The 19,303-nt window shown below is 45.7% G+C and overlaps 1 protein-coding gene across 2 annotated transcripts in view; it reads right to left on the reverse strand.

Moving 5' to 3' along the window:
* LOC106607499 (rap guanine nucleotide exchange factor-like 1) overlaps positions 1–18,965 on the reverse strand; it is a 30,923-nt gene extending 11,958 nt beyond the window's left edge. For both annotated transcript variants that reach the window (XM_014204501.3, XM_014204500.3), the window contains exons 1-4: positions 17,724–18,965; positions 5,855–5,933; positions 2,620–2,770; positions 1,835–1,932 (exon numbers count right to left, since the gene is read on the reverse strand). In XM_014204501.3, the coding sequence (XP_014059976.1) occupies positions 1,835–1,932; positions 2,620–2,770; positions 5,855–5,933; positions 17,724–18,105 (710 nt within the window). In that variant the 5' untranslated portion in view covers positions 18,106–18,965. The remainder of the gene's footprint in view (positions 1–1,834; positions 1,933–2,619; positions 2,771–5,854; positions 5,934–17,723) is intronic.
* Between the last annotated feature and the right edge of the window lie 338 nt (positions 18,966–19,303).

Genomic DNA, 19,303 nt, shown 5'->3' on the forward strand with positions numbered 1-19,303 from the left:
AACACAGTAGACGGTCTGTCAGTCTATGCATCCTTTCAAAGGCAGCTAGTTTTTAATTGGGTGTGACGGCTTGTGTGCTGCAGTGGGACGGATCCAAAAGGTCTGTATGTACCGTCGCCTGCAAGTAAGTAGATTGTAATTAATAGGGGCCAGAGTTCTTCCTTACAAGGTCAGGGGAAACTCCTAGCCCTATTTATAGGGGAAGGCACCACAATGTGTTAGATAAGCCAGTGTGAGCTAGGAGGCTAAAGGAGAAACCAAGGCCATTAAAACAACCTACAGTGGCTTGCAAAAGTATTCACCCCCCCTTGGCATTTTGTGTATTTTGTTGCCTTACAACCTGGAATTAAAATAGATTTTTGGGGGGGTTTGTATCATTTGATTTACACAACATGCCTACCATTCTGAAGATGCTAAATATTTTTTATTGTGAAACAAACAAGAAATAAAACAAGACAAAAAAACGGAAAACTTGAGCGTGCATAACTATTTACCCCTCCCAAAGTCAATACTTTGTAGAGCCACCTTTTGCAGCAATTACAGCTGCAAGTCTCTTGGGGTATGTCTCTATAAGATTGGCACATCTAGCAACTGGGATTTTCCCCCATTTTTCAAGGCAAAACTGCTACAGCTCCTTCAAGTTGGATGGGTTCCACTTGTGTCCAGCGATGTAAGTCATACAACAGATTCTCAATTGGATGAGGTCTGGGCTTTGACTAGGCCATTCCAAGACATTTAAAATGTTTCCCCTTAAACCACTCGAGTGTTGCTTTAGCAGTATGCTTAGGGTCATTGTCCTGCTGGAAGGTGAACCACCGTCCCAAATCTCTGGAAGACAAACAGATTTGTTTATTTCTTTCTTTAAGCAATGGCTTTTTTTCTGGCCACTCTTCCATAAAGCTCTGTGGAGTGTATGGCTTAAAGTGGTCCTATGGACAGATACTCCAATCTCAGCTGTGGAGCTTTACAGCTCCTTCAGGGTCACCTTTGGGCTCTTTGTTGCCACTCTGATTAATGCCCTCCTTGCCTAGTCTGAGTCTTAGCAGGTTTGTTGTGATGCCATATTCTTTCCATTTTTTTAATAATGGATTTAAATGGTGCTCCGTGGGATGTTCAGCGTTTCGGATAAAAAAAATTTACAACCCAACCCTGATCTGTAGTTCTCCACAACTTTGTCCCTGACCGGTTTGGAGAGCTCCTTGGTCTTCATGGCATCGCTTGCTTGGTGGTGCCCCTTACTTAGTGGTGTTGCAGACTCTGGGGCCTTTCAGAACAGGTGTATATATACTGAGATCATGTGACAGATCATGTGGCACTTAAATAAAGTCCACCTGTGTGCAATCTAACTAACTATGCGACTTTTGAAGGTAATTGGTTGCACCAGATCTTATTGAGGGGCTTCATAGCAACGGCGGGTGAATACATTAGCACACACCACTGTAACTGTTTTTACATATTTTGAAACAAGTTATTTTTTTCATTTCACTTCACCAATTTGGACTATTTTGTGTATGTCAATTACATGAAATCTAAATAATAATCAATTTAAATTACAGGTTGTAATGCAACAAAATAGGAGAAACGCCAAGGGGGATGAAAACTTTTGCAAGGCACTGTATTACACTAATTAACAGTGATTGTTAAACTTGTGAGATAAAAAGGCATTCAGACTAAACCAAGAGGAGTGACACAGCAAAATCCAGCTGCAATGCCTTTCACAGCCCCAGAACACCAGAAAAGCTGTCCCTAGCAGACTGGTGCTAAAAGGCAAGACTGTGGGCTCGGTGTGTGTACATGTGCGTGTGTATCTGGCTGGGATGGACGTGTGACTTACGGGCATTGGAGGATCTCGGTCCAGCGCTGAAGCTTCAGCACGTCTTCCACAAGCTCAGGGAACTGACTGAGTTCTTGGACTGCACATAGATATAGCTCCTGAAGCAGAGGAGAGAAATTACATTCAGAGAGGGAGTGCACTTTGTGCCTCTGTCTGTGTGTGCTCGTTTGTGTCTACCAGCACTGTGTGGGCAGTTGCAGTTCGTCACAAGATGTGCTGCTAGATAGACTGCATCTGCAGTATTCCAGAAAGAAAGGAGAGACGGAGAGGGAGAGAAATAAAGCGAGACAGAACACTAGAGAGATAAGTAGACGACAGTGGAGACAGAACAGAGCAGTGGTAGAGGCCAAGGGGTCTGTGTGAAAGAAACTGTCAGAGATGTGTTTTTAATGTGAATATAGAAGGAAAAGGTAGAAGCGCCCAAAAGCCTCACTTCCCAAGGTGTGCTCAGCTGAGTCAGTTCCGTCACTATGACAACCTAACAGGCTGCTGCCAGAATCAACACTCCACACAGCTCCCACCCAGAGAGAACACCACAGCACACGGCCTTGATGCCAGGCTGCTTGGATGGAAGAGCAGGTGTGTGTGTGCTTGTAAAGTGTGGGTTTAACACTTACAAATCGTTAGATCTCACACCATCGTCCTGCAGGATGGCTATTGTGTGTGTGGGTGGTGTATCTGTGCACACTCGTGTGTGTGTGTGTGTGTGTGTGTGGTGTGTGTGTGTGTGTGTGTGTACACATACATACAGACATACGTGTTCCATGTGTGTGCTGGACCGGTACCTTGGGGAAGCTGTTGGACCTCTCGCCCTCTTCCTGCAGCAGTTCTCTGTATGTGTCCAGGTAGCGGAAGGCAACACTCAGCACAGCCTGCTTCCTCTCTGCCCCGTCCCAGCTGGGCCAGCCCTCCCCTGCCTTCCCCTCAACACCAAATCTGAACCCAGAGTCAAGGAGAAACGCCACAGAGACAGACAGAGAACATCTACTAATGGCTGTCATTAGGAGATTGATATTGACGTTGGGGAGACCGTGGAAGAATCATTTGGAGAAAGCTATTTTTCTAGTCCTTGTTTACTATACACACCAAAATGATTTATGTCATACTAGCACCAATGATACTCTTTGTAATTACATCATAGTTGCACAACATCGGTTGTGAATACCTTCACGCGCGCACACACCACACTAACAGAAGGCACACATTAAAAGTACCACTCACACAGACACATGCAGACACTCAAAAACATCCTGTAGAAACGCAACTCAGCTCGCTGAAACAACAGCTGGAGAACCATGGTCACCTGACACGCAGATGGAAAAACACAGTATTTCAGTGCAGTGTTCAGAGTCAAACAAGCAACTAGTAATTACAGCTTAGCCAGAGCAGAGCAGAGAGCCGTGTGGTGAAGGCTCTCAGACACACCCATCATTGCCCACACACACACACTCTCCTCTTTCCTCCAGCTCCCAGCACAACAGGAGGAGGAGAGCATCTTAGCAAATAAAGCAGTAAAGAGTTTGAAGAGCTCTGCACAGTGCAGCACAGTCTTTCCACCAGAATGAGTGTGCTATTTGGATTTGTTTCATTCTGTGACTTGAGGTATGCCATCATGCGTCTGTGTTGGACTCGCCACCGAAGAGTAGTCATACGTGCGCACGCACGCGCACACACACACACACACGGGGACACCTGACATCCTATTCTAAATATAAAAAGGGGACGACCCATCTGACTTCATGGCTAAACTGAAGGGGGACTATCCCTGACACCCTCCTCTATTTCAGACCACAATCCAAGTCCACCACAGGCCTGTGACCTACAAACTCACACACTGAACAGTATTTACCAATGCCTTGGATGACAGTCCAGATCTAGTAATTCTATATCTATGATCCCCTGTTCACCTAATTCTCCCAGCTCCAGAAACAGCAACCTAACCCTAAGGCCAGCTGCTGGGTTTATATTGCACTCCAGTTTCTAATTCTCTCGGTTCTGTTCAATTGGGTTGTGTTCTATTGCTGGTGTGGGAGTTTGGCCCCAGCCCCCACAGTGGCAAGGAGTCCCCACAGGGCTCTTCAACATAGCCGGGGTTCTGGGCTTTGATCGCTCAGCCACTACCAGTGTAGTGTAGTGTGTATGTGTCTTTAGAGTGTGTGTGAAGGGGCTGGGAAGAGTTGCTCAGGGAGAGTGAAGTAAAGGGAAGAATTCTCAGTTTTCCTAATGGAATTGGAGGTAGCTTTTGTTTTCATTTCCAGAAGGAAGCCAAACGCGTTTCCACAAAAAAAGATCTGATTAGGCTGGATTAGGGCCAGCGAGACTGAGGGAGAGGTGTGAATGGAGAGAGAGAGAGAGAGAAGAGAAAAAGAAAGGGTGGGAGAGAAAGACAGTGGGAGGGAGGAGGAGAGGGTTAAGAGGTACAGTGGAGAACAGGCTGGATCATTGATCATTTGTAAGAACACCCCTCTCCATACTCCCCACACACACTGGGGCGTCCCACTAGGGCCCAGACAAGCTGCAATAAGGGCAGCGAGGCATGCGGACGGTCTTTCCCAGAATGCCTTTGTGTTGCAGTATCCGTCGAGACGCCCATTGTCGTCTGGAGGGCCGCTCAGGCCTCTAAAACACACACAGCCAGGGTCTTCAGTGAGGGAATGTAGGTCAGAGACACTGGGGGTTCTGGGATAAAGGGGGGTGTAGTGTCTGTCCACACTCTTAACAAAACACACAGACAGACACTAACCCTTACACACAGACTCACAAACGCACACACACATAATATCTGGTGGAATACATACTGTCTCATCACTAAAGATGAATGTCTTCACTTACAGTACATACACCCTTCAAAAAAAGCAAGCTATTGTAATGGGGGGAAAGGAAGATTCTAAAGCCAGAAATAGGCAGGATAATATCATTGCTCTAAATATGTTCATTGTAGATAGGCAGAAGCCGAACATTACATTTACATTTTAGTCATTTAGCAGACGCTCTTATCCAGAGCGACTTACAGTAGTGAATGCATACATTTCATACATTTTTTTTATTTTATTTTTTTGTACTGGCCCCCCGTGGGAGTCGAACCCACAACCCTGGAGTTGCACACACCATGCTGGCGTTGCAAACACCATGCTCTACCAACTGAGCCACAGGGAAGGCTAATATCATATCTATTGGTCCACTGTAGTGTAATAATATGGAAAACGGAGTTAGCCACTAGGCAGACGTTAAGTAGCAGTGTGGCTCATTGCCAATGAATGCACTACTACTGCGACCCAAATCCCAGCTCTGTGTCGGGGAATGTTGCTCAACTTTACTGAACCCCCTGTGGTGGTGCCAAAACAGAAACACTGTTCCTTGGCTTGGTGCAGACGGGAGCCAGTGGAGTTGTTGTTACTAAGGAGTTTTCGGTTCTTAAGCCTTTGGTCGAGTGCTCCTGCCAAGTTACGAGCAACAGCACTGGATAATCTTACTCAAATTGAGCGTCGGCCTGACTGAGTAGCCTAATATGGCTTTGATACTGTAGAAATATCAATATTCATAAAGAATATGATTTTTTTGTTTTTAAATCGGCTAATTTGCAAGAGATTTTATTTGAACACTGCATGTTCCATGAAAAACAGCCCATGCTTTTAACACAGTGAATATCGTATGCTAGGCTACTTAACATGTCGCTTCAAATGACAAAAAGGACCCTTTCTAAAGCACAAAAACATGTTGTCCATGTCCAAATAGGTGTCACGGCTAGTTCAGTGCCATTGTTTCTATTAGCCTAGCGAAGTAGCGGCGTTGAACAAAACAGCATTATCTTGGCGCTAACGAGCACTCGGACAGGAAACCAGAAGTGGGCCACCCTCGCGTGGCGTGGCGGGGGGGGGGGGGGGGGGGGGGTGTGCTCGGACCGAGTCTTCCTGCATCCCAGTTCTTCCTGGGGATGTCTGGGAAGGGTGCGCAGGTGTGTGTGTTTACACATTGGGGCTCCCAGGCTAGGCCAGGAAGGAAAGGGAAGGTAAAGGATACTGCTGGAGTAGAACCTGCTGGAACCTGTCCGATGCCAGGAAAATGGGGTGTGTCAACATGAAGTCATCCAGGAGTGTTTCTGTGGAAACGAGAGAGAGAGAGAGAGAAGAAAATAGGCAGGAAAAGAGAGTGAGAGAAAGGGATTATGAAGAGGGAATATTGGAAGAGGAAGAGAGTGGGAGAGAGAGAAAAGCATGTTAATTATGCATGGCTGTGCTTTCACAGCCGTTGCAGCTGTAGCTCCACTGTACTTGTTTAACCGGTCATGCCTCAAAAGCTCTAATTTGATTATTTTGTCAGAGATAAAAACGGGTGTCTGAAATCCCTTAACGTCACCTTTGTCTGCTGTTAAATCCCTGGCCCCGGCGCAGCGCGGGGGCTTCTGCCACTGGGCTAAGATAAATCCTGTCTCAGTGAAACCGTCACCTGGTCCTCTGTGCTCCAATTCAGTCTGCAGTCTATAGCGCTACACCAGAGGGGAGGCAATGTGGTGGCCTCTATTTATAAACCCCGACTAGGAGTCGCGGACCGACTGGACTGCGGTTAAAGTCGCCCCAATCCCACTAAATCAGATGAGATTTCAATGACTCGTGCTGTGTTATTACTATTTCAAATGACAACAAACGAGGCGGATGAAATTGGAAAGTGGAGGCCCATTTCCTCTCTGGTTAGGGGAAGTTGTTATTCTGGACAAGCGGTAGACGGAGTGTGGAGGGATTGTTACCGGTGACATGCGATTGTGACAGGATAGACTTTCCCTAGTTTACTGCTGGTGTTATGGGGATAAGCAGGCTAGTGGATACCTAACCTCACAGGGTCAGACATATGGGATAAAAGTGTTGTATTTTACAGACAGGTATTAACACACTGATCATCAACAAGACACCACACACACACACACACTAGGGGTGTGAGGATGTTGACAATGTAGGCCTGCAGATGTCTCTGTTCGGGATATGTTAAAAAAAAATAAAAAAAGGGGGAAAAAAACGTTTTTATGAAAATTACTAGAAGCTGCGACACAAAAGAGTGGCGCCTCAAATTCCATTACCCAGAGTACATCATTAAGAGAGCACTCACTAGCCGTGCTAATCAAACCGCCCCCCATGCTCGATCCCAGACTGAGACAGCCACAAACGGAACCCACTGACCTCTGAGGGTGTATGTGTGTGCGCCTGTGACAGAATTTGGCACACGTTGGAGCGGGGCTGGGACAGTGGAATGGCAATACCTGCTCTGAATTCATAAAGCGTAGAAAGCATGGAGGTGTTGGCTGTTCCTGTTCGATCACTACTAGATTAAGACCTGTTCAGACCGCTCTTCCTCCTGGCAATTCTAACCGAATCCTTCATATTTCAACAGGAACGAAAGACAAATACTGTGTGACATTGGATATAATGAATCATTTCAGAAGCAATTCTCTGTATGTGATTCTATTTCTAGAGTCTATGCATCGCGCTTGATTGTAATAGAGGCTTCTGATCCACTCACTGCCTAAAGTATCCACTACATATGGTAATTATGCTCTTCCAATGAATGTAATATATGGTGTCGGTGTCCAAGTGTGGATGACATTTAATGATGTATTGTGTGTTCAACTGTGCATGCTAGCGTGTGTGTGTGTGTGTGCGCGCACACACGTGTGTGTGTTCATACGTGCTAGTTTGTGGGCTAATGTGTGTGTGTCTGTAGTCTTTGCGTGCTGCAGTGAGTGAGTCCACGTATTGTCGACCTCTTGGCAGTACTGGTTTCCCCACACAGTTGCCTGGGAGATGCCACGTTGAGTGGCTGCAGTGAGACTGAGCCCAGAAAGAGAGAGAGGGAGGGAGAGGGAGTGGAAGAGCAGCAAAAAGATGAGCAGAGGAAGCAAACAGAACAATATGAAAGTCGGAACAGACAGGCAAAGCAAAGAGAGAGAGGAGAAGAAAGAGAGAGCGCGAGAGAGTGCGAACGTGGGTGGCGGGGGAGAAACAAATGGGATGCAAAGGAGAGAGAACCAGAGGAAAGAGAGGAGTGTGCACGAGAAAGAGAGAATAAGAGAAGTGAGTGGGTGAGTGAGGAAGAGGGGTGAAGGGACGCAGGTCTCAATCATCTTCCCCATCATTATTCCCCTGGAGCTGTGTATGTGACCAGAGGAAAATAGCACATCCTTTCAACTCCATACCTGCAAAGGAACAGCAGGGCGCTACAGAGCTAGCTATGAAGTGCAGTATGGCAGATGAGACCATAGAAACAAATAGCATAGAGAGGACACATTCCTTGTTTGTTTCATGTGGCGCTTACACTCTGAAGTCTCATAGTAAGAGGCCAGCATAGATCTGAATGTAAGAGAACTCATCATGTTTGACTCATCCAACATGGCTGCTGGGCTCTCGGGCAGGTTGCCACTGTTTCGTTGGTGATGTCTGTTCAGTTCATTCATGTTCTAGATGAGGGGGAAGACCCATTTTGACAGGCTCTTGGATCCACACAGTGGTAACAGAGAGAGAGATGGCCACTGATAATCTCCCTGCTCCTCTGTCAAACTCTTTAACACGGTGTGTCCAACTTCCACGGCAGAGAGAAAAATAGCATGTGCTGAAGATGGAATCGCCGCACGTAAGAGGGTGGATAGACGTTTCCCCTCTCGCCAAAGCCTGCGCTCTCGCTTTCTCTCCTCCCACCACGCGTTTTGCTGAAGCTTAAAGTGCAGAAAAATCTCTGGCTGAGATTAGAATTGAGCACACTGCTCCACATGACAGGAGTGGGAGAGGAGCACAAATCCAACTCCCACATAAACACAGACGCAAAACACACACGCCCAGAATCTCAAACATGTGCACCCCCACCCCCACGTTATACATGCACACATAAACGTGCATGCTTGCGCATTCATGCAGAGGTAGATTATTTCAAAATGGACACTACACATGCATGCACGTACATATAAACTCAACTAATTTACAGATGACAGGACTCTCTCATTCAAACACCTGTGCATAAACAGAAAGAGAAAAAGAAGAAGAAAAAAAAACTCCCTCCATGCAATGCATCCAAACGGAAAGAGGGCTGTGGTGGGAGGTGGTGGGGGAGGGGGGGTGAAGGCCATGCATGCCTTGAAGTACACCCTATCCCCCTTTCTCTCTGGCCCTGCAGGAAGCACAACGGCTGGGAGGGGAGGAGTGCACACTCCCTTCAGGGGTGGAAAATGGCAGGATGGAGAGATGGAAGGAGATTGTGGTTCAAGTCACAGCTGTGGACCACCTCATACCAAAGGGGGAGTAGTTTTAGAATCATAACACGAGGTCTGGAGACCGCTCACAAACCAGCAGCTGTACATGTGGTTTGGATCTGAACCAGTGGTACTGATTCAAAAACAAGATATTTACTCCGGAGGTGCTGACCTGTTGCACCCTCTACAACCACTGTGACCCTGCTGGTCCTTAATGGCCATGTACTCTTATCATCTCAACCTGGCACAGCCAGAAGAGGACTGGCCACCCCTCGGAGCCTGGTTCCTCTGTAGGTTTCTTCCTATGTTCCTGCCTTTCTAGGGTGTTTTTCCTAGCCACCGTGCTTCTACATCTGCATTGCTTGCCATTTGGGGTTTCAGGCTGGGTTTCTGTACAGCACTTTGTGACATCTGCTGATGTAAAAAAGGGCTTTATAAATACATTTGATTTAATATTGGAGAGACAAAAGCAGATTTCAGCCCATCCCTAGCTACTAACTGAACTAGTCTGGTATGCAGTTATATAAAACTGTGATACTTATCCCATTTCTATGGTGACCTCTTTTTGATTGTACTCTACCTTACTATGTGCACACACACCCTCAGCTCTCTCTTAAGTGTTTGGGTTTCAGCAAGAAGCGTTCAGATGGAGAGGTAGAGCCTGTGTGTGGGCGAGTTTGTATGTGTACTCTCTGCATCTGCCTGTTGGCGCTTGTTCCACTTATCTGGTGCATCTCCAGCCCTCTGCCCATCTTCCCCACGCCAATTCTCATTCTCCACCTCCAAACAAACAGCCATTGACATGTAAATGAACACCAGGGCAAATATAAAAAAAACACATGCGCACACATACACAATCCTGCGTTGAAATGGCAGAGTAAAAATAGAAAACACACACACACACACAACAGATATGCATGGACAATCTGGATTTAGTAAGTAACCCTAAAGCAAATGGTGACAGACATAAACACAGACACGCAGCATCGGTTCCCTGCTGTTCATAGTGAGCGGCAGCACTCTTCTCTGGTTAACCTAATTCGAACTGCACCCAGGAGCTACTCTGAGGCATTCCCTCCCCAACCACAACCCTCCATTTTTGGGCAGTGGAGAGACTTGTCTGGCCATTGTATTGGTCACATACACGTGTTTAGCAATGTTATTGCGGGTGTAGCGAAATGCTTGTGAACTTTGAAAGTTTCTTCAAGTGCAGTCGCAAAAACCATCAAGCGCTATGATGAAACTGGCTCTCATGAGGACCGCCACAGGAAAGGAAGACCCAGAGTTACCTCTGCTGCAGAGGATACGTTCATTAGCGCTACGAGCCTCAGAAATTGCAGCCCAAATAAATGCTTCACAGAGTTCAAGTAACAGACACATCTCAACATCAACTGTTCAGAGGAGACTGTGTGAATCAGGCATGGCTACCACATCATTCTGCAGCAATATGCCATCCCATCTGGTTTGCGCTTAGTGGGACTATCAGTTGTTTTTCAACAGGACAATGACCCAACACACCTCCAGGCTGTGTAAGGGCTATTTGACCAAGAAGGAGAGTGATGAAGTGCTGCGTCAGCTGACCTGGCCTCCACCATCACCCGACTTCAACCCAATTGAGATGGTTTGGGATGAGTTGGACCGCAGAGTGAAGGAAAAGCAGCCAACAAGTGCTCAGCATATGTGGGAACTCCTTCAAGACTGTTGGAAAAGCATTCCTCATGAAGCTGGTTGAGAGAATGCCAAGAGTGTGCAAAGATTTCATCAAGGCAAACTTTGAAGAATCTCAAATATATTTTGATTTGTTGAACACTTTTTTGGTTACTACATGATTCCATATGTGTTATTTCATAGTTTTGAATTCTTCACTATTATTCTACAATGTAGAAAATTGTAAAAATAAAGAAAAACCCTGGAAATGAGTGGGTCTCCAAACTTTTGACTGGTACTAATATATATATATATATATATATATATATATATATATATATATATATATATATATATATACAGATTTGGAAACACTGCTCTACTGTTTATTATAGGTCCACTGTAATAGGACACTTCATGCACATTGTTATTTTCCAAAGACACTCCCACCAAGCAACACTAGGGGTCACGCCCCAGATGTCTAAGCGATACGCCCACATGGCGTCTCTCTCTAGTACACGCCCCTGTGACAGAGCTATAAAATAAGTGCACATGTACAAACACACATGGCTGCCATGGGAAACACCCTTAATCAATAGACTACACCAAGAAAGAAAAAGGCTAAGACGTTTTTCCTCAGTTTAGTTTCTTAGCACACGTCTTTGCCCTTCAATGCAGCTGCTGTGACCTTTTGTCTGCTATTCACACATTTAAAGACCATGTTGGAACTGAAGGTTGGGATTGATGGGTCTCTGTTTGAGCCCGTCTAACAGCCGAACTCAGGAGATGGCTACTGCAAACACATGCCTTTCACCTTTCCTCGTTACTGATGTTTCCTCGAGGTGCTGAAAGAAAAATCGACCGCATAGTGCTTTTGTTGGAAAGTTTGAACTAATAACATTTTGCTCTACACACTGTGTGGTCAGAGGATACTCTAAAGTAACAATGCACCTGCCATAGTGGCTTCATGCCTTCTCCAAATCCTCTCAGTTTATCAACATGTAGTATGTACATCTTCCTCTGGCCCTTATGCTGGGGACCATTCTGGAGAGAGTATGCTTCTTGGCCCTGGGTTGAGTGTGTGTCCCTTAAATGTAACCTGACAGTTTCCATCCTAGTCAATTCTCTAATACAACTGTTCCCAAATCAGATTCCTAAGCCTGTTAAGTTGATTGGTCTACCATCCCCTGCGATTAGGCCCGTTCCTGGGTCATTATTTACTGTTACGGGGGAGGGACGGAGGACGAAGGGTTGTTATTACTGCCGCTGGCTAGCGGCGTTTCTCCTAGCGTGCTCGGGGCCATCTGTGTGCGAGCGTGTGTGCCTAATGTGGCAAATCGCACGGCAGAGAAAATAACCACTGCTGCTGTCAGATCAAAGGATGTCAAGTGGCGTAGCAGTTCACCAGGGTAAGTCATAGTCACTACCTGGCTGGCTAGGCTGCTGCAACCCGGCTCCCTCTGGATGGTCAACACTCGTTAGTACCCAAACTGCCAACAGAGAAAGAAGCCACTGCACTGATCTACTTGTCATCAGCCCACCTGGATAGGCTAGTAGATAAGGATGTTCTCATCGAATCATCACTTCTTTATGATACAGAAGCCGGTTATCAAGTGTCTTTTGCGCAATCGCTCTGTCCCCTTCTTCCTCCCACTGGCTGGCACACTGTCCACATAGTTTAAGAAAGCTCTATTCCCTCTCTCCCAAATCTCGTTCTCAAACACTCAACTCCTTCCTTCCTGCATTCCCTCTGTTTCTCTTCCTCCCACTCCTCCTCCTTCTCTTGCTTCCCTGCGAGTGCTGGTTGCCATGTGAACAGGTGCTGTGCTGGAGAGCCTCTTTTCCACGCCGGCACACCAGATAGACAAGCTCCAACCCGCTCTCTCACACACATCCAAGCACACACTTATGCAAGCACATAAATGCACACATCCATCCAAGCTAAAAAAGTACAGAAATCTAAAACACATGCATCAAAGTGCACACACACACACGCAAAAAAACCTACAGAGATTCACACACACACACACACACAGTAAGTAAGGCAAGTCAATCAGCCCTGGAGGGCCCCATCGTGCTCTCCTCTCCTCAGAGTGGTCCAGGTGCGTGGGCTAAAGAGGAGAGGAGAGTGCAGGCATGTAGAGAGGAAGGAGGAGGGGGGGGGTCAGTCATCCCTCCTTTCCTTATGTAAAAGCATCCAAAAGGAGTGGGCACTAGGCAGCCACTTCTCTTTTAATCCCTCTTTCTTTCCATAAAAGAATCATCAGAATCCCTCCCACACAGCCCAATGCAATCACATTTTCTCTCTGCACTTTGTCCCTTTTCCTCCGCTCCCTTTCGTTCCACAAGACTTTGCAGCTGCGTGCCTCAGAGTCTCAGAACAACTGCCTGAGGAGTGCATCTCTGGATGTGGAATGTAAAGCAATGAGAGCATCAAGCAAAGTCAAAGTCTAGTTTAAACATCCCACTTGGCTTTGTGAATAACTGATGTGGAGCTTGATACAAGACATGTTCCCTCTGCATTGGACGCGTTTCAAAGCCAACATCAACCCCCCCCCCCCCCCCCCCCAAGTCCTTGTCATTCTGCTGCTGCAACACAAAACAACCATGTAATGTAATGTACTGTAAGCAACTGCTGCAGCATCTCCAGCGCCCTGACACCCTCGTCTGTATCGACCATAGCTATTTTAACCCATTATTGTACCCATGGGTGACTGGTCTAAATCTCTTCTACTTACATTTACATTTTAGTCATTTAGCAGACGCTCTTATCCAGAGCGACTTACAGTAGTGAATGCATACATTTCATGCATTTTTTGTTGTTGTTGTACTGGCCCCCCGTGGGAATCGAACCCACAACCCTGGCGTTGCACACACCATGCTGGCGTTGCAAACACCATGCTCTACCAACTGAGCCACAGGGAAGACATGCTTGTTTAGTTTCGTGCTTTTACATGCAATACTCTAGTATACCGCTTTGTTATTACGAGGATAGTCTATCCATCTGTTTTCGTCAGACAATAATAGTGGGAATGGACTGTAGACGCGTGGTTTCCCAAGTTGAAACACGTATCACGAGTTAGACGTGGCTTCATTAACAGACTGTTTTGATCTCGACTTCCACTGTAACTGTACACACCTAAAAATTGCCTAACCCTTGCCTCGACACGCCTGTTCCTCGAACCAATAGTGTCATTGGACGAGAAATGAAACCACAAGGTAAAACAGGGTTACACAAGAGCAGGGCCGTTGACCTCGAAAAGGACGGGACTTTTTAGATAGGGGCTGTCAAAATGCTTCTAATCTGTTCTTTACCTGCGGCTCGGTCTCTCTCCCTCTCTCACACACACACACACACACAAACACACGCAAGCAGAGGGCAGTGACTCAGAGGGTTTATGGTGTTTGGAGCGCCACTCAGCCAACACTGATCTGGGACTGCTGACATGGACAGCCTGGTGCATAGTATCTCTGTGAGAGCACTGTGGTATAATGTTATAGGGTGTGGTTTAGTCAAGTCTGTCAGGTAGAGTGTCAGATAGGAGTGTGTGAGACAGGGAGTCATAAGGTGCAAGGGGTTGGGGAGCATACAGTGTTTGGGTCGTAGTGGACCTTGTTGACATTGTTTCACCATAAACACATTTGCATCCAACAGACACACATCCTAATTAGAAACATTTAGACTATAAACCAGGATCAAGATCCAACCTAGATCCATAATTCAAAGATTCATTTCTGCTCCACATGTAAGGGTGGGCAGGTCCGCTCAATCTGGTCCGCTGTTGTTAACTAATCCTGGATTAGCCACGCTTTTTCAGATTTTCGACATATTCTAGAACATCCCCATTCAAACAGCAGCGAGCTCGGCCCTCCAAGAAACAGGTTAAACGAGATGAAACATATTTAAAGCTATCTGGGTTGTAGTTCCCTAAGTGTTCATAACACCAACGCAGCTCGCTGGAGTGAATTAAATCAAAGAGAAAAATGAGTCTGAGAAAAAAAATGAAAGTCAAACAAAATAGTGGCCTTTTGGAATGGACCAGATGAACTCTCATGAACCCTCTTTCAGACGTACGACAACCAAGTTCTCTGTATATGTATTTGTCAAACTCAAAAGCATACATAGATAAGGTTTAACTTTAAACCCATTTATCAATAAAATCTCCCATTTTAATTCATTCGGAATCAGATATGCATTCTGGAATCACACCTGCTGTCTCAAACATGACCATTGGCTGCTATACAAAGCCAATTCAATCTCTAGCAATACTATGCTGCATCTCTCTTCTTATGAACGATGCAGTGGAGATATGCCTTTTCCTGTAGAATACAGTAGGGGGAAATTGACAACAACAAAAAACAAGAGCAAGAGAGAGGAATTCAAGCATGCTCAGTCAGTTTGACAGAAACACACAGGATGACCCGGGGAGCAGGTCAGCGAGGTCAAGGGGTCATCGGACAGGAGGTACACTGGCTTTACAATGCATAACGGGGGATGGTTGCCCACAAGCAGAGTAGTTCTGTGAGAATTTGCTGGAGGTGCATTGAACCCTTATGCACTAAAATAACATAGGTAGAGCAGATTCCTCCTGCAACAGAGCACCAGGAACTGATGTGAATTATCACTAAACAGTGGGTCTCAGTAAGAGTCCTCCACACAGTTAATTGCAGGTGTTCATTCTGAGACATTTCCTGATCATATTCTACTGAGCGGTTCATTGTTGCCCGTAATAATGCCTGAACAGCACATCACAGTCGTACTTCATAAATCTATTGGATTTTCCAGAGAGACCCGGCAATAGTGTTACAGTGTGCGAAACCCACATCATGCGTCAATACAACAGATAAATCGAGCAGAATTCGAGGATTGGCTGGGAGGAAAATCTGCATGTTACACAGGAAGCCTTGGCAATCCACCTTGGAAAACTCTGTTAAATCCTGTTACTGCAGGACTTGTTGAGATAAGCAGTGGAGAAGAAGAAAAAAAATCTCACAATGAGATATGGCAATGGCAAAGCTGCATAGTAAAAAGGGACATACTGGAGGCTTCACTCAAAGGTAGACATTGACAGCGGGGGTGTCATCTAATGCAGCGTATCACCCACCAACCATCCCCCACAGGATAGGCATACGTCACATCATAACCACTAACCTACTTGCCTTCAACAACAACAACGTAGGTTGCTTTCTAGTTGTAATCCGTTACCTGTCCAAAAATTGTGATCAGTAGCCTAATTTTTGGTTTACCGAAACTCAGCAATGTAATCTGATTCAGTTTAAGATTACTTTTCCCTTTAGAGGCATTACATGCCAACCTCACTGGCCACATTGGCTAAAGTATTTGAGACGCCCAACAAGTCCCATCCTCATTGGATATCAGGAAGATTCAAACCCAGGTGGAAGCTTGAAAGACAAATGAGGAGAGATGAATTACCGATAACAGAGTCAGAATCGACAGGTGGAACAAACTTAAACCCTTTTTCAAAGCTAAATTGAATGGAATGTTTTTTTTCCCCCGCAAATATGCTTTCTGAATTTCAAAGTAATCCAAGAAGTAATCATCTAGTTTTACAAAAGTATCTGTAATTTGATTAATATTTTTGCTGGCAACGTAACTGATTACAGTTCATTTTTCGTAATCAGATTACATGTAACTGATTAATCAGTTACTCCCTAACCCTGTCTGGGTTTAATTTAAAAATTGGTCACAACCGCCAAATTTCAATTTGGAGAGTCTAAAGGGCAGAGTCAATAGATCTATGCCCCCCCCCCCCCACACACACACACCACACACACACACACACACACACACACACACACACACACACACACACACACACACACACACACACACACACACACACACACACACACACACACACACACACACACACAGAGTGGCTATGCATCTGGTATCTTTGACGCTAATGATACTAATTCATATTTGTTATACTCACAGGAAATATAGAGAGAAAGGCTACAAATATGTAGGGTGCGGATATTACTCTTCTTTAAAATGTGCAATGGTGTCTTCTGGATTGGTTTACAATATGTTCAACATAATATTATTTGAATTCTGCATCCTCATCTCCTCACAATCCCTTGTGATACAAAATCATTTTGGATCAAACCCTTTAGGATAATAATGTTGGCCCAATCCAGAATAAAACATTATTAAACCCATTGTATCGTCTGCTCTTTAGCTGCCAACAGAAACATTGGATTTTAGGATGAGAATCATGACCTCCTTTTTAGAAATAAATAAATAAGTGCAGAAGCTCAGCAGCCAATGTGCGAAGACTAGCGCGATCCTCCATGACCGATCATGAAGCAGCCAGTTTCCATATGAAAGACATGCTGCTACTGTAATAGGCAAATGCAAATGAGCTCGGTCAAAATGTTATGTTGAATAAACTGAACCCTACATTAGATTTTGTGAGAGTTTCGTTTTGGGTTTAAGTGCCATTAACACGTAAATATGATTATATTTGCGAGGTCTTCTTTTCTGAGGCGTGAGAAACATCTGGACCATCCCTTTTAATAACAGACTTTCATTTTTTCTTAACGAGGACAGCCGTTCTTATGTAACCGTTGAATCAGATACTATAACAAGGCAATGATGGGAAGGAACCCTTCGGCACCAACCACCGCCTAATCCCTAATTCTACAGCCTGGAATGGATCACTGACTGATTATTTGGGGTTTCTGTTATTGTTATGAGCAAAAGGAGAAAATAAGCAAAAGCTTAGTTATTTTCAATAGCCTATGTAGGCCTATAGACTAGGATATAGCCCAATCAAGGACCAAATGGTAGTTTTGGGTTCCTGGATAGACTACACTCCTTTGACAAGTGAAATGCTTGGCTAATTTGCAAAAGTGAAACGCAAGAACACCATGATTTGGTGTGAAACTGTTGAGGAATTAGTCAAACCACTGAGTGTGATGATTGACAGGCTAATAGGTGGATTCATTGTGTAGTATAAATGCGGTTGATTGACGAGGTCCATTTACCTGTGCAGTTGCCATATCGTTTGCCCGCCACACTGTCCAGGAGCGCCAGCGCCAGGTTGTCCGGTGTGTCCGCAGGCAGCGGGGTCCAGCTCGTGTCCAGACTCGCCTCGGAACTTTGCTCATCGCTAGACAGTGACGGGCTCCTAATGTCCGCAGTGGCCGAGGGCCAGCACGGTGCTTCCTCAGTGTCCGGGCTGAACACCTCCCTGGCCGGACCGCTCTCTGGAGAAGTCTCCCTGAAAAACGGAACCACCCGAGACAGGCTGGCTCGCCGCCGAGAAGCGCCAGTGCCAGTCGCCTTCTCCCCAAAGCCACCAGCTCGAGTGAGCGCCGTTGTCTGTTTCTTCAAAAACTTTTCCAGGGGCTTCATTCCCGCCGGCATTTTGATACAATACCGCAAAAATGCTTTTTTTCGATGGTGATTGATATTAACTGAATACCTCTGCAGGAACTATCGTTGTGTGACTACATTATACAAGCATCCATGCGTACTTCTATTGACCTGTCTTCGTAGTAGGCTCTTACATGGAAATAATTAACCCATTTGTCAAATCATGATTTTAAAAGATCAGTGTAAAAAATCCGATTTGCGAAGCAGCAGTCTATCGACGTCGGCGACAGCGTGCTCACAGACGACTGCACGTTCTGGCTGAGTGGCATTTATCGCTAAATATCCAAACCTGCTCCACAACAACCGCTCCCTGGCGTCTCCTCTGCAGACGTTTCGGGCGCGTCAAGGAACAATGTTTGTCAGTTTCAAGCAGCGGCCAAAATACACTGGATGACGAACGCAAGGTGCCGAATACACATACTCTCAGCAGAGCACAGTGCGATAAACCGAAACAAAATATAAGGATAATCGCGGGGGTTGGTAAATAGGCGCCCCAGTAGTTTTTTACCAGCGACAAATGCGACGCGTCTCTGCCGCATGGGTATGTCTTGCTGCTGGCGTCAAAGCAATCTACTGCAGTAATATCGCCAGTGGGAATGGCCTTGGCCCCTCAGCATGTGTGGGAGCTTGTTCAGATAAGTACCAGCGTTTCCCTCTCCCCTTCTCCGTTTGAATGCTTATTGAATGCAGTGGTTCGAGCTCTGTGTGGACAAACACACACCCCCGAAGAGTGTGAGTGTGCTGTATTTGGGACCGCTGCTATTTTAACACGCTCACTCCCTCCCTTCCTTCATATACAGTTGCGCGTTTGTTGCAGTCAGTACTCCTCAGTGCCTGCTGAATGGCAGCTGCTCACTCCCACTGAAAAGCAGGGCCGGCCCTAGGCATAAATGATATAGGTGGTTGTCTAGTGCCCCCGGCCGCTAGGGGGCCCTAACCAACAAAAACAAACGCTTACATTTTTTTGAAGGGGGAACTCAGTTGGGGTCTTAACTTACTGTTTAGCGTTAGAATAGTAGAATACACAAGGTGCAATTTCGAACTGTGGTTGTGCATCAGCAGTTTTCCTCTAGTTATGTCATTCACTGACAATCACTCAATTATCCCATGTCAGCTAAACCTTTTTTGATGAGTAAGTTAGTTTACGCAGCTATCTAAACTTGTAGTAATCATGGCCCAATTACCGACC

This window comes from Salmo salar, chromosome 06 (genome assembly GCF_965601325.2).
Source record: "Salmo salar chromosome 06, fSalSal1, whole genome shotgun sequence".
NCBI lineage: Eukaryota > Metazoa > Chordata > Actinopteri > Salmoniformes > Salmonidae > Salmo > Salmo salar.